The sequence below is a fragment of the Puma concolor genome, chromosome E1 (assembly GCF_028749965.1).
Source record: "Puma concolor isolate L17-30 chromosome E1, mPumCon1.1.hap2, whole genome shotgun sequence".
Lineage (NCBI taxonomy): Eukaryota > Metazoa > Chordata > Mammalia > Carnivora > Felidae > Puma > Puma concolor.
This window is the reverse complement of record NC_141680.1, coordinates 26,737,825-26,753,321: the sequence shown is the minus strand read 5'-3', so window position 1 is coordinate 26,753,321 and position 15,497 is coordinate 26,737,825. Positions and strand designations below refer to the sequence as shown.

The 15,497-nt window shown below is 38.3% G+C and overlaps 1 protein-coding gene and 1 long non-coding RNA gene across 3 annotated transcripts in view; one reads left to right on the top strand and one right to left on the bottom strand.

Annotated features, from left to right (window-relative positions):
* USP32 (ubiquitin specific peptidase 32) overlaps nucleotides 1-15,497 on the top strand; it is a 244,812-nt gene that overhangs the window by 114,073 nt on the left and 115,242 nt on the right. For both annotated transcript variants that reach the window (XM_086686756.1, XM_086686755.1), the window contains exons 3-5: nucleotides 3,901-4,006; nucleotides 8,685-8,803; nucleotides 14,514-14,673. In XM_086686756.1, the coding sequence (XP_086542882.1) occupies nucleotides 3,901-4,006; nucleotides 8,685-8,803; nucleotides 14,514-14,673 (385 nt within the window). The remainder of the gene's footprint in view (nucleotides 1-3,900; nucleotides 4,007-8,684; nucleotides 8,804-14,513; nucleotides 14,674-15,497) is intronic.
* Nucleotides 1-15,497, bottom strand: part of LOC147574219 (uncharacterized) — a 125,873-nt gene that overhangs the window by 60,008 nt on the left and 50,368 nt on the right. The window lies entirely within an intron of this gene.

The following is a 15,497-nucleotide window of genomic DNA, read 5'->3' as shown; positions in this document are numbered from 1 at the left end:
TGCTTTCAGGATTCTTTCCTTGCCTGAGTATTTTGTGAATTTGACTATAATATGCTTTGTTGATGGCTGGTTTTGTTGAATCTAATGGGCATTCTCTGCTTTCTGGATTTTGATGTCTTGTGTTTCCCAGGTTAGGAAAGTTTTCCACTATGATTTGCTCACATAAACCCTCTACTCCTTTTTCTCCCTCCTCATCTTCTAGGACCCCTGTGATTCTGATGTTATTCCTTTTTAATGAGTCACCGAGTTCTCTCTTTCTTATATCATGCTCTTTTGCCTTAGTGTGCCTCTTTTTTTCTGCTTCATTATTCTCCATAAGTTTGTCCTCTCTATCGTGGATACGTTGCTCTGTTTCTTCCATCTTTGCTGCTGTGGCACCCATTGGAGATTGCAGCTCAATAGTAGCATTTTTTATTTCATTTTGACTAGCTTTTACTTCTTTTATCTCTGCAGTAAGGGTTTCTAGTCTGTTTTTAACCCCAGCCTGTTTTCTTATTATTGTGATTTTCAATTCTGGTTCAGACATCTTGCTTGTATCTGTGTTGATTAAGTCCCTGGCTGTCATTTCTTCTTGTTCTTTCTTTTGGGATGAATTTCTTCATTTTGTCATTTTGAAGAAAGAAAAGGAATTAATAAAGTACAAAAAAAATTAAACAAGAACAACAAAATCAAATGAAGAATGCTGGGTCGTAGGTGTGTTTTGGTCTCATTGTTGAAAGAAACTTGATAGATTAGAGAAAAGGGAGAAAGAGAAGAAAAGGAAAGAAAGAAAAGAAAAAGGAAAACATTTGAGAAAATGAACGCAATAAAATAGAATAAAATGAAATGGAAGTAAGATAGAATATAAAAAATTTACAAAAAAGTAATATAGTAGAAAAAAATTAAAAATCTTTTTAATAAAAATGGAAAATAAAAATAAATTTTTTCTCTTTCTGTATTCAAGAATAAGAAAAGAAAAAAAATTAAATAGTTGGACTAACAAACAGAGTCAAATATGATTGAAATTACATCCGGTTTCCCCTAGAAGTCAAACTATGAAGCACTTTATAGTCTGCAAACTAAGCAGGCAGAGAGACTTGTGTTCTTCAAGAGTGCGGTTGGCCCATTTGGGCAGGTCTTAGTGTAATGGCTCCATTCTCCACTAGATGGTGCTGCTTAGCTTAGTGGGGTAGATTGTTGTGGGTGTAGGTGTGTAGGGGCATGCATGGGAGGGGTGAAAATGGAGTCACCCAGCTACCCAGTCTCTAGTATCAGAACTCTGTGCTCTTCCCTACTAGCAGTCAAGCACCCCTTCTTTGTCTCTGGCTTCTGTCCATTCTCCATTTCTACACTGTGTGTGACCAAGGCATCTGGCTGCCCGGCGGCACCTCCCTCCTGAGTTTTATCTCAGATGGGGCCGTGTTTCCCAACCCTCATTTCTGTACTTATTCTCTGGGGGAGGGTCTCTCTCAGCAATGGCTGGGTGCTGGCCACCCCCAGGAACTTTCGGGAGACCGTGCCACTGCTGATGCCCAGAGACTGCAGCCAGCCACCAGCCCTTCCCAGAAAAAAGTTTGTGCATTCATGTAGCAGCAGCATTTCAGGGATTACGGCAAATCACGGCACACATCTGGCACCAGGCTTCACCCTCAACATCCTGGCTCTGACACCAGTGAATGTGGCCATTCTCAGGGATCTGCTGGGACCTTTGCCTGTGGGAAGGTCACACTGCCTCTACCAAATGTCCTCCCAGTAGGGGAACCACCTCTCCCTGTGTGGCCCTCGGACCCCTCAGACCTCACACTCTGCCTCCAGGGATTTTCCCCTTCCTACCAGAGCTCCGCCAGATATTGAGCTGTGGAGTTTCAGACTCTGCGCTCCACCTGTTTATAGAGTCTTAATGGAATTTAAACCCTCTCCTTTCTCCCTTTTTTGTTTAGTCCCTGTGGCTGTTTCCACTGTTCCTTTTTCTCTCCAGCTGCTTTCAGGGATGGGTGCTTTTCCTGTATTTCCCCACCCCCCGCCTCACATGCTTCTTCTCCCCAGGCAAAAACAGCTCCCTGTCCTCAGTGGCTTCTTTCTCTCCCAGTTCGCTTCTCCACTCTGGATACCTGCCCAGTTGTGTGGTTCAGGTCATGCAGATTGTTGTATTAGTCCTCAAATCAGTTTTCTAGGTGTGCAAGGTGGTTTAGTGATGATCTGGCTGCATTTCAGGTCCTAGAGACAAAAAAAACCTTCCATGCTGTTCTGCCATCTTGGCCCCTCCTCTTATTATTACCTATTTATTTAAAAAAAATTTTTTTTAATGTTTATTTATTTTTTGAGAGAGAGAGAGAGAGAGAGAGACAGAGTGTGAGCAGGGGAGGGGCAGAGAGAGATGGAGACAGAATCTGAAGCAGGCTCCAGGCTCTGTGCCGTCAGCACAGAGCCTGATGCAGGGCTTGAACTCACAGACCGCAAGATCATGACCTGAGATGAAGTTGGACGCTTAACCAACTGAGCCACCCAGGCACCCCTACCAGTTTATTTTTTTAAAGACTGCAACTTAGTAACAGCCAAATGGAAAGAGACACAAAGGGCAAGGGGTGAAGGTGGGCAGGGAGGGGGATGGTATGCAGAACTTCCATGCCATCTCTGGGTGTTCCCCTCTGCTAGCACCTTGATGTCTTCACCAAACCCTGGTTTAGGGGTTTTTCATGGAAGTTCCATTATGCAGGCATGGCTGATTAAATCACTGGCCATTTATTGGCTATTGGTGATTAAATAAATCTCCAGCACCCTTCCCTTCCTGGAGATTGGGAAGTGCTGCTGAATATTCTAACCCTCTAATCACATCTTTTCCTCTGACTACCAGCTCACATTCTGAAGCTTTGTAAAGGCCTACCAAGAGTCATTTCATTAGCATAAACTCAGATATGAATGAAAGGGACTTATTGGGTAAATAACCAAAGATGCTTCTTTTACCTATATCATTCAGCAAAGAGTTTTAGAAGCTCTTGTGTCAGAAACTTGGAGGAAGACCAAATATTTATTTCTTATTATATCACAATATCACCTTAGGCACTCAATAAAGAATTACTAACTGAATGAATTTATGTCATTGTTTTTGCTGTCCCTTTCTTATGCATAGCTTTTCTTCTTTAGTTTTGATTACTAGGATACTCCTTTCTAAGAGTGTATAAAACATCTTGAGGGGTTTCTGTATGTTTTACTTTTATAAAATTGAATATATTTGGCATATAACATTGTGTACATTTAAAGTATACAAGGTGTTAATTTGGTGTATTTATATATTGTAATATGATTGTCATTCCATTTTTAAACATTCAGAGGGTGTCAGTCTTTCAATTTTTTTTAATGTTTATTCATTTTTGATAGACAGAGACAGAGCATGAGTGGGGGAGGGACAGAGATAGAGGGAGACACAGAATCTGAAGCAGGCTCCAGACTCTCAGCTGTCAGCACAAAGCCCGACACAGGGCTTGAACCCACAAACCTAGAAATCTTGAGATCATGACCTGAGCCGAAGTCGGACGCTTAACCAACTGAACCACTCAGAGGCCCCAGATGTCGATCTTTCAAATCAAAATGTATGTAAGTTTTACAGAGGTTGAAGGAAATTCTGTAATTACACAAAATTCTTACCACATTATTGGGGCTATTGAACCTTTATCTTCTTTGACCTTGATAAGGATTCCAAAGAAAAAGAATAGTTAGTGTGTGAGCCAGTGATATATATATATAGTAGAATAGATAAAGTGTATTTTTGGCTGAGTGCACTAACAAGATGTATAACATCATTTTACTAAAGTTTACCAGAGTCTTGTTTGGAGATAGAGACAAGATTTGGTAAAGGTGATATGAGCCTCAAATTCCTCAACAACTGAAACCTCTAATGTTGGCTTTATCATTTTCTCCTAGGTGATATACTGTTCTTTTGGTGGAACATCCAAAGGACTGCACTTCAATAACTTAATAGTTGGACTTGTCCTTCTTACAAGAGGCAGAGATGAAGAGAAGGCAAAATGTACGTACTTTAATATCTCAAAATGATAATACTACATTTGTGTGCGGAATAATTTACCTGAAAATTCTGATGACAGTGAAAGCATTTGAGTTGATATTTCTCCAAAGAAGATACACAAGTAGCTAATAAGCACTTGAAAAAATGGTCAATGTAAACTTATTAGGGAAATATATATTAAAGTTACAGTGAGATACTTCTTCATACCTACCAGGATGACTAAAATAAGAAAGATAGGTAATAATTAGAGTTGGTGAACAGTGGAATAGTTGAAACCCTCATATATTGCTGCTGGGAGTGTAAAATGGTACCATCACTTTGGAAGATTGTTAGGTAGTTCCTCAAACTGCTAAACATCGAGTTATCATATGACCCAGCAATTCCACTCCAGTATGTTCACCCCAAAATTGAAAGCATGTATTCATTAAAAAAAAAAATGTACAAGAGTATTCATGGCAGCACTGTGCACAGTAGTTGCAAGATGGATACAACCCTATTATCCATCAACTGTTGCATTCAACATAAACAAAATGTGAGACCTCCATATGGTAAAATACTTCTCAACAGTAAAAGAATAAAGTACTAATGCTGCAACATGGATGAACCTGAAAATATTATGTTAAAGTGATAAATGCCAGTCAAAGTGTAGGCCACATGGTATGTAATTCCATTTATATGAATTGTCCAGATTAGGCAGAGGCATAGACACAGTAGATTAGTGATTTCCAGAGGCTGGCAGGGAATAGGAAAATGGAGAGCAGCTACTAATGAATGTAGGGTTTCTTTTTGGGGTGAAAGTTTTATTGAAAATTTCCCAGGAGAAGTAAAGAAAACATTTACTTTGAAAATTCCTAGGTTTTAACCCTTGGCCACCAGATGCTGGGTTTTCTCTCTTCCTTCTTCCTTTTCTTTATTTTTTAATTTATTTTTATTGTTTAAATTTACATCCATGTTAGTTAGCATATAGTGCAACAATGATTTCAGGAGTAGATTCCTTAATGCCCCTTACCCATTTAGCCCATCCTTCTCCCACATCCCTCCAGTAACCCTCTGTTTGTTCTCCAGATTTACCTTCTTCCTTTTCTTTTTTTTCTTCTTTTTTTCTTTTTTTTTAACATTTATTTATTTTTGAGAGACAGAGACAGAGCATGAGCGGGGGAGGAGCAGAGAGAGAGAGAGAGGGAGACACAGAATCCGAAGCAGGCTCCAGGCTCCGAGATGTCAGCACAGAGCCCAACGCAGGGCTCGAACCCACAAATTGCAAGATCCTGACCTAGGCCGAAGTCGGACGCCCAGCAGATTGAGCCACCCAGGCGCCCCAACCTTCTTCCTTTTCTAACCTGCCTTCTGACTGCTTCTCCTAAATCCCTCAGAATCTTCTTTCTTTTTTTTTAAATTTTTTTTTTTAACGTTTTATTTTATTTTTGAGACAGAGAGAGACACAGCATGAACGGGGGAGGGGCAGAGAGAGAGGGAGACACAGAATCGGAAGCAGGCTCCAGGCTCTGAGCCATTAGCCCAGAGCCGGACGCGGGGCTCGAACTCGCGGACCGCGAGATTGTGACCTGAGCTAAAGTCGGACGCTTAACCGACTGAGCCACCCAGGCGCCCCAGAATCTTCTTTCTTAATCCTAAATTTAGGCTGTTCTTTTTAATATATTTCTTTTTTTAGTTTTATTGAAGTGTAATTGACTTGCAATAAAATGCACACATATAAAGTGTGGACTTTGATAGGTTTGGGGACGTAATATACCCACATTATCACAGTTAAGATATTGAACGTATCCATGAACCAACTTGGAATTTAACTGTGATCCTGGTTTTTCAAATTAGCATTCCTCTGCCAACAAACAGATACTGTGGCTCCACGCAGCCAGTAATTAAAAATAACATTTGGGGGCATCATAAACACAAACTTATAAAGTCCTTCCTTCCTCCCTTCCTTCCTTCCTTCCTTCCTTCCTTCCTTCCTTCCTTCCTTCCTTCCTTCCTTCCTTCCTCCCTCCCTCCCTCCCTCCCTCCCTCCCTCCCTCCCTTCCTTCCTTTTTTTTATTTTAGAGAGAGAGTGCTAGTGGGGAAGAGGGGTGGGCGGGGAGCAGGGAGAAAAGGAGAGAGAATATCTTAAGCTGGCTCAGCGCAGAGCCTTACACTAGGCTTTAACCCCACAACCCTGGGATCATGACCTGAGCCAAAATCAAGTCGGCCGTTCAACTGACTGAGCCACCTAGGCACCCCTAAATTTTTTTTTTATTTTTATTATACAATTGTATTAGGTTCCTAGGGCTACCATAACAAAGTACTGCAAACTTTTGTTAAGTGGCTTTTAAAACAACAAAAACGTATTTCGTAGTTGTGGAAGCTAGAAGTCCAAATTGAAGATGTTAGCAGGGCCCTGCTCCCTCTGAAACCTATATGGAAGAATCCTTCCTTTTTTCTAACTTCTGGTGCTGGTAGTCCTTGCTGTCCTTGGCTTGTGTGTGCATCACTCTTAATTTCTGCTTATCTCCTCACATGGTTTTCTTCTGTGTTTTGTCTTCTCTTCTTATAATCAGTCATATTGGATTAGGACTCACCCTAATGACCTTACTTTAACTTGATTATATCTGCAAAGACCCTGTTCCAAATAAGGTCACATTTGTGGATGCCGGGGTTAGGACTTTACCATCTTTTGGTGGGACACAGTTCAACCTGTAACAGGTAGTCAGAGCACTCCAGCAAATACTCCCCCTGAAGAAATCCTCCATGGGATGTGGGAAGGCAAGCAATGAAACCCCCTGGGCCTTCAAAGGGATGGAATGTCTCCTCTATCTTTCTTTTTTTTTTTTTTTTTTTTTTCCAACGTTTATTTATTTTTGGGACAGAGAGAGACAGAGCATGAACGGGGGAGGGGCAGAGAGAGAGGGAGACACAGAATCGGAAACAGGTTCCAGGCTCTGAGCCATCAGCCCAGAGCCCGACGCAGGGCTCGAACTCACGGACCGCGAGATCGTGACCTGGCTGAAGTCGGACGCTTAACCGACTGCGCCACCCAGGCGCCCCAATCTTTCTATCTTCTATCTTTCCAAATAAGGTTCCATTCATAAGTTCCTGGAGGTTAGCGTTTCAACATATCTTTTTGGGAGATGCAGTTCAATCCATAACAACAGTATTTCAAACATACATACAATATGTACATCCACCTGCTTTATTATTTCTTAACATTGTGTCATATTTGTGCTGGATCTTATTTTTTAGGAAATAAAGTATTACATCCAAAGTGAGGCTGTCTCTCTGTATCTCTCCATGGTCTTATTCCCACTCTTCCCTTTACAACTGTAACCACTCTCATGAATATAGTGATCTTTTGTTCCTCATGCAGGTGTTTCTACCTTTATGATATTTTATATACCTTTAAACGTATCTTCAGTTGTTTTCCAGATTTTAAACTTCTTAAACTTTTTTTTAAAGTTTATTTATTTCTTCTGAGAGAGGGAGAGAGAACACAAGTGGGGAAGGGGCAGAGAGAGAGAATCTCAAGCAGGCTCACAAGCCGTGAGATCATGACCTGAGCACAAGTCAGATGCTTAACCAACTGACCCACCCAGGTCCCCCTAAACATTTTAAGTAAATGGTATATGATACAGATTATTTTATAATTTGCTTTACAATCCCAAAAATATTTCCCTGAATATTTTTTTAAGTTTATTTATTTATTTTGAGAGAGAGTGCGTGAGCGTCAGAGAGAGAGGGAGAGAGAGAGAATCCCAAGCAGGGATTGAGCACCGACATGGAGTTTAATTTTAGGAACCATGAGATATGACCTGAGCTGAAATCAAGAGTCAGATGCTTAACTCACTGAGCCACCCAGGTATCCCTTCCCTGAATGTTTTTGATATTTATCCATCTTGAAGCACTTAGTTCCTATATTCTAACTGCTATGTAGTATTCCATTGTGTGTGTGTATGTCAGTTTACCTATTTTCTTATTGATAGATATTTATCTTTTTTCCTCTGAGTTTTGCTATTACACATAATATTCCAGTGAACATTGTTGTTCTTGTGCACACGTATGAAAGTTTCTTGAGGGTGGAAGTCGAGCTGCTTAGAAGTTGAATTTCTAGGGATGCTTGGGTGGCTCAGTTGATTGAATGACTCTTGATTTCGGCTCACGTCATGATTCCAGGGTCATTGGATCGAGGCCTGTATCGGGCTCCTTGCTGAGTGTGGAGCCTGCTTGGGATTCTCTGTCCTGCTCCTTCTGTCCCTCTCCCCCACTCGCACACACTCTCTTTTCAAATTAAGAAAAATTTTAAATTAAAAAAAAGAAGTTGAATTTCTAGCATACATCACTTTTGCCAGATTTTGGCAAGTTACTCTTTAAAGTGGTTGCAGTAATTCATACTCTCATTAACAGTGTACAGTAGTTCCTGTTTCTCCCAATTTATTGCTATCACTTTGTATTGTCACACCTAAACATTTTTGCAAATTTGATGTGTTTGAAAAGATATCATATTGCTGTTTTAATTTGCGTTGTTGGTTTTCTTTTTTTTTTTTTTTTTTTTTAGGAATAAATTGAATGATATATTGATAAAGTGCTTGGCACTAGTAATCACTTAGTAATATTTACCTCTCTCTTCCCTCTCTACTTCTGCCAGGGTATATTTAATCTATGGTAAGTTTAATTTATTCTTTCTTTCTTCTAGACATATTTAGTCTTTTTGCAAGTGAATCTGGGAGCTATGTTGTACGGGAAGAAATGGAAAGAATGCTCCATGTGGTGGATGGTAAAGTCCCAGATACACTCAGGAAGTGTTTCTCAGAGGTATATTTAAAGATTTACATTTCATCCCTACCTGTTACAAAGTATTAACTCTTAGTTATATAATGAGCTTAGCTATGATGAATAGATGTTTATGTGCAGCATATTCTTGACATTTTTGTTTTTAATGGTTGATGTTTCAATTATTTGTGTGCTATTCTCAAAGGTCCATGACACTTAATACTGTTATATTTGTGAATCTTAAAATTTCCAGTTCTACTTTAAAGACAACTGTCTATACTTAGGGATAATAAAACACACTCACATTCTTACACCAATACATACACACTCACTGGTGATCATACGTGCCACTGCTTTTCATCTTATAGTGTATCATTGGCCTTAAGTCATTCTGTGACTCTCACCCATCAAGGTCTATTTTATCACTTACTTGACTCAGCTGATTTGCATAGTGAAATATTTGGGTGTGAAAAACCTGTCGTTTTTTTCTATTTTCATAAATAATATATTTTCATTATAGAAAAACAGTAGAAAATGTCTATCTTTAACAGAGAAAATTCTTTTTTTTTTCTTCCTTTTCACAGGTCTGCTAATATGGGAAATGCCCTAAAGATGGTAGAATAAAAAAACCCTTTTAGAATTTTCTGATGTTTTCCTGCAGCACACTCAATGCTGCATGATTCCTCATGGGTGGCTGTTTGAGCCGTTGCGTTTTACAGATATGACAGTCCCTCACTGCTGTGGGTTTTATTCATTTTAGTTTAGTCGCCTTCCTAACTGTAAAGGCCTTGATTGTCAGTACTCCAGCTATATGCATGTGTCTGGTTTTCATAGCTCTTTGGACTCTGTAGCTTTAGTTTTTCACTACTCTGGCTTTGAGTTTCTTCTGTGTTGATAGCACCTGGAGATTTCTGTATCTTGCCTTCAACTTGGCTGTACAGTTTTTAGTAGTGGTTATGGTATTATATTTTACTCCATATTTCTGTGTGTTTGGTGCAAAAGGATTGGCTTCCTGCACTGCAAGTTGCTGTGATAGTATTTCAGTACTTCAAGACAAGCTAGGCTATGGTTTTTCTCTCCAATAACAAACATTTCCTGTCCAAAAAAAGTAACCTAATCTTTGCAGGCCTGATTAATTGAATTTTTCACACAGATGTAAAATGCATTAATACTCTGTACATCTTGGAGAATGTATATTTTTCTTATTAAGTTTTATGTACATATTCCCATTTTGATGGGAGTTCAATGTGGCTAGCTACCCAGTTCTCCAAAATTTAGGCACAATAGCAGGTACATATATGAGATGATAATTAGTGCTATAGGGAAAGATTAAGTAGAATAAGGGGGATAGGTGGTGATGGGGAGGAGGTGGCAGAGTGTTGGTATTTTGTATAGGGTAGTTGGGAAAGGCTTGTCACATAAGGTGACATTTGAACCAAGAATTTAAAGGAAGAAAGATCAAACTATGCAGAAATCTGGAGAAAAACATTTTTTAAGAAGAGAATACAGCAAAGGCCTGGAGTTGGAGTGTGCTTGATATGTCCAAGGAACAACAGAGGAGCCAAATGAGCTGGATTAGATTAAGAGACTTGTAGAAGTTACAGAGGTTGGGGAAGGGTGTGAGATGAAGTGGGGAGATTATATATGGCTCTAGGACAGTATGAGTTCTTTGATTTTCACCCTGAGTGAGGTGGAACCAATTAGAGGGTTTGGGGCAGAGAAATACATGATTTTTTTTTTTTCTTTTTTTAAACGTGATCATTTTGGCTCTTACGTACAGGGTAGGCTAAACAGAGTCCATACAAGATATCTGTGACTAATCTAGGTAAGAGGTGATGATTATGTAGATCATAATATAGCAGTGAGGTGGTGAGTTTTCAGATTCTGCATTTATTTTGAAGGGAGAGTTGACAGGATCTTATATGGATTATGGGCTGTGACAGAGAAGAGGATGACTAAAGTGTTTGACTTGATTTAGTAAGTGAATGGAGTTTCCATTAATTGAGATGGCTAAAACTACTTGGGGGAGGTTTGGGGTTTTGATATCAAGAGAGATAATTAAATTTGAGAATCATTTTAGACATTAAACTGATGCCAACTATGCTTTTTGATAAATAAATTAGCATTCAGAGGTTAGGATTTGTTGGCTTAGAGTTGAGGATGAGATCATCTTGGAGTAAATTTAGATAGAAAACAGATTGGAAGACTGAGTCCTTTACTCCAGGGTTGAAAGGTTAATGAAATGAAGAAGACTCAAAACAGGAGCCTAAGGAATAGCCTGTGAGGAGAACCAAAAGAGAATGGTGTCCTGGAAGCCAAGTGATGAAAATATTTTAATAGAAAAGAGTGTTTATATCAAATAAACTGAAAGGTCAAGTGAGTTGATTTTTGATCACTGAGAAGTGATCATTAGAATTGGCAATGTAGAGGAAGGTCCTTGGTGGAGGTCCTGTGGAGTTAAAAAATTCACTGGAGTTAGGATACCAAAAGAAGTTTGCTCATAAGAGAAAGTAGTGAAGGGGGAAAGTGGAATGCTTAAAATTGCACTTAATGGAAAGGGAACAGTTATTATAATAAGATCATAAGACTTGTTAGTTAAGTCTGCAGTTAAGTGTTGTATGAAGGACAAGATCTTTGGAAAAGGAAAGATCAAAGAAATGAGAGGCCCTGGTTTTGGAATACTCATGTAGATGGCTATTTAAACAACTAGATACTTATAGTTGGTTAAAAACAAAACAAAACAAACAAAAAAATCTCAGTAAATGGGCTAATTTTTATCTGATTCAATTATTTAATATATTACGTGCTGTAATTTCTGAGTAATGTGTCTGATTGTATCCAAACCCTTGCTTTTCAAGTTACCGTGTTTCAGTATGAGTCTACTTATATTAGAAAAGACTTATTTGGACCTCCCATAACAATGTTTTGTGTTGTTTTTTGCAATCCTAAAAAGCCACCAGAACTATAAAGAGAAGCACTTTAGCTAAATGATGTGGACCTAGCACCTAGATTTAAGTGACATGGAATAGATTTCAGCCTTTTCTTTTTTTTTCCTTTTTAATTTTTTTTAACATTTATTTTTGAGAGAAAGAGAGAAAAAGAGTGTGAGCAGAGGAGGGGCAGAGAGAGAGGGAGACATAGAATCCGAAGCAGGCTCCAGGCTCTGAGCTGTCAGCACAGAGCCTGACATGGGCCTTGAACTCACGAACTGTGAAATTGTGACCTGAACCAAAGTCGGAAGTTTAACTGACTGAGCCACCCAGGCGCCCCTCAACTTTTTCTCTTATGCTTTTTTTAGCCTTAAAAGATGAAGTTATAAAGGAATCCACATAGGAATTGTATTGTTCTTTTCTTATATTTTCTTTGGTTGTCAGTTTTTAAGATGGAAATTCATATTGTTCTTAAAAGATGTGTCAATTTTAGGAGTCTGTTTATTTTTATTTGCCTTTTATGTTACTGGATTTTTTTTTTTTCTAAACTGCTATTGTGACAATTTATAAAAGGAAACTTTGCCTTTGCTTTCTGTTTTAGAAGACACCCATGACTCGAAAACATAAAAAGTCAGGTTTAACAGATGGCATTTTGGTGCTACCAGTTATGCAGTGATCCGAATGGACAGGTGGATTTCAGTGGTTACTTTATATTTCACTAAGTCAGCCAGGAAGTGTGGTGCATAGCTTAGGTTCAGAAACTTTGGACTACCTGGGTTTAATCATATTTTTGCCACTCTATCTTAGATATTAGATTATTTAACTTTTTGAAACCTCAGTTTTCCCATGTGTAAAATGGGGATGGTAGAGTAGAGTGTTGCTTTGAAGATTAAATTAATATGAAATGTTTAGGGGTGCTTGGCTGACTCAGTCATTGGAGCTTATAACTCCTGATCTTGAGATTGTGAGTTTGAGCCCCACGTTGGGTAGAGAGATTACTTGAAAACAAAATCTTAAAAAAGAATGTTCAGAACAGTGCTTAGAGAATTGTAAATACTCAATATTAATGATATGTGAAGGTGGTAGAAGTGCCTATTATAATTAGCAACTTTTTGCTTTCTTGTACATGAGGGTACATTTTATAACATCTTAGTCTCACTGAAACCATTGATGCTACATGTTTTGCTTCATCTACAGTCCCATTTATTATAAGATGTACCTTTATGTATTATAAAGAGAGAAAAGACCTGCCAGTTTTAGTTGAAGGATACTCTTGGTTTGAAAATTCATCCCAGTGTCAGAGATGTTAATATGTAAAAATGTACATGAGCTTATGGGATTTATACTACTAATCCTCTTTCTAAACTAAACATGGGGAACAGAGAGAATAAGGGTATGATCCCTAATCTCTCAACATGTTGGCAATGTCCTCCCATACCCCTGCAGCAAGTCTGAATGCCATATTCTTCCATTCAGAAAAACAAGACTGTCAATGTTGTCTAGATGTTTTGATTGCACTGTTAAATGTTCTGAAACTAGTAAGCTAAGCATATTGCTGTATTTTAATAGGATGCTGCCAAACGGTGTATAAATGATTTCTATCATATCTCTTTTAGGTTAGGAATTATTTGTATCCCTTAATATTTCTATCAGGAATAGACCTGATAGGCTCCTGAATGTCATTCTTCATTGTATTTCCATGTGGGTTGCTTCTGTCTTTTTCTCAGAAACATCCGGCCCTCATTCACCCTCGGTCCTCCTGTCTTCCAGATTAAGAAATTGACTTGCACAGCTATGTCATGTTCTTTCTCATCCGGGATACTTTTTTTTTTTTTTTTTTTTTTTTAAAATCCAGAGATGTAGAAGACAAAATACTTGACAAAAAAAGCAAAGAAATAGCAATCTACTTGTTTTTTTTTGTATTCTAATTGACTTGTGAATACATGTTTTCAGTGATGCCTTCTAGAAGAGGGCTCCTGGATAGTTGTTTTCAATTTGCCAATGAAATTTAAAAGAGCATTTTAATACCATACATATTTAATTAAAATATGCTCATTCTTAAAGTTTAAGGTGCTGAAGAAAAGGGATAAGGCAAGTAAAAAATTGGCCTTATTAAATATAGAAAAAAATACACTTTTAGAGGGTGGGGAAAATGGGGCGGTTCAATGGGTATAAAGTTTCTGTCATGCTAAATGAATTACAGAGATCTGTTGTATAACATAATGCCCATAGTTAAGAATGCATTATTGTGCACCTTAAAATTTGTTTAGAGGGTAGAGTTCATGTTAAATGTTCTTACCACAAACCAGCCAACCAAACAAACAAACAAGTAAAAACAAAGATGCAAGGAAACTTTGGGAAATGATGGCTATGTTTACCATCTTGATGTGGTGATAGTATCATAGGTTTTGCATATGTCCAGTCTCATCAAATTGTACATATTAAGTATCTTTGTATACCAATAATACCTCAATAAAACTGTTTTTTTACAAAGAGGAAAAAATACACTTTACTGATTTCAGGATATACCTTAGAAAATAATATGTGAGTTATTAGTAACAATGCACTGCTTTAATGAATTGATGAAGTAATTTACAACTAAATTGCATAGATTTTATGCAAGTGGAAGTTCTGAAAATAACAATTATTTTTTAAAACAGTTTGATTTCCAAATATACACCCTGTAGTGTTAGATAATCCTTTCTTTGTAGATATTAGCAAGATAAATGTTAACAAATTTCAAATTTCAAATTGTACAGTTTTAAGTAAGATACCTTAAAATTTGACTAAGCCTGTGTTTTTTTTTTTCCTTTTAATTTTAGGGTGAAAAAGTAAACTATGAAAAATTTAGAAATTGGCTTCTTCTAAACAAAGATGCTTTTACCTTCTCTCGTTGGCTACTATCTGGAGGTGTTTATGTGACCCTCACTGATGATAGTGATACTCCCACTTTCTACCAAACTCTAGCTGGAGTCACACATTGTAAGTAACGGCATTTCATTGTTTTCTGTCCACTTTTAATACAGTTGCCTAGTAATATGAGAATATGCCTATTAAGGAGAAATTTACTGGTCAGTGTTTTTTTTCTTCCAGAGTGTAATAAAATGAAATGCTAGAGCTTTATGGGGCACCTTCATGGCTCAGTCGGTTAAGCAACGGACTCTTGATTTCAGCTTGGGTCATGATCTCTTGGTCTGTGGGATTGAGCCCCACATCAGGCTCTGCGCTGACAGTGCAGAGCCTGCTTGGGATTCTCTCTCTCTCTCTCTCTCTCTCTCTCTCTCTCTCTCTCCCTCTTTCTCTCTCTTGCACGCGCGCACAATAAACATTTTTAAAAAATGCTGGAGCATTGAGTACATAGCTGAAAAAGAAAACTTTTTTTTCTGTACTCACTGAATGCTTTTATACTTCAAATACGTAGGTTTTTTTCCCCACAAAAAGTTATTCCTCAATGCTCTGTAGATACCAATTGCGTGTTCTGCAATTTGGTTCACTTCTGACACGCTATCTCCCCCGGGGGGGTTAGCACAGACCCCACAGGTTTAGGACTCAGTCTCACAAGACCATTTTTTTTGCTACCCACAGAAGAGGCCAATCATAAATCCTGGTTGTTGCCAGTGCTTCTGATCAAACAGCTCTAAATTAGATGTTACCTATGCTTGGGGTTTGATAATTTGGTAAAAGAGCTTATAAAAACTCAGGGAAACATTAAAAAAAAATTTTTTTTAACACTTATTTATTTTCAAGAGACAGAGACAGAGTGAGAGTGGGGGAGGGACAGAGACAGAGGGAGACACAGAATCAGA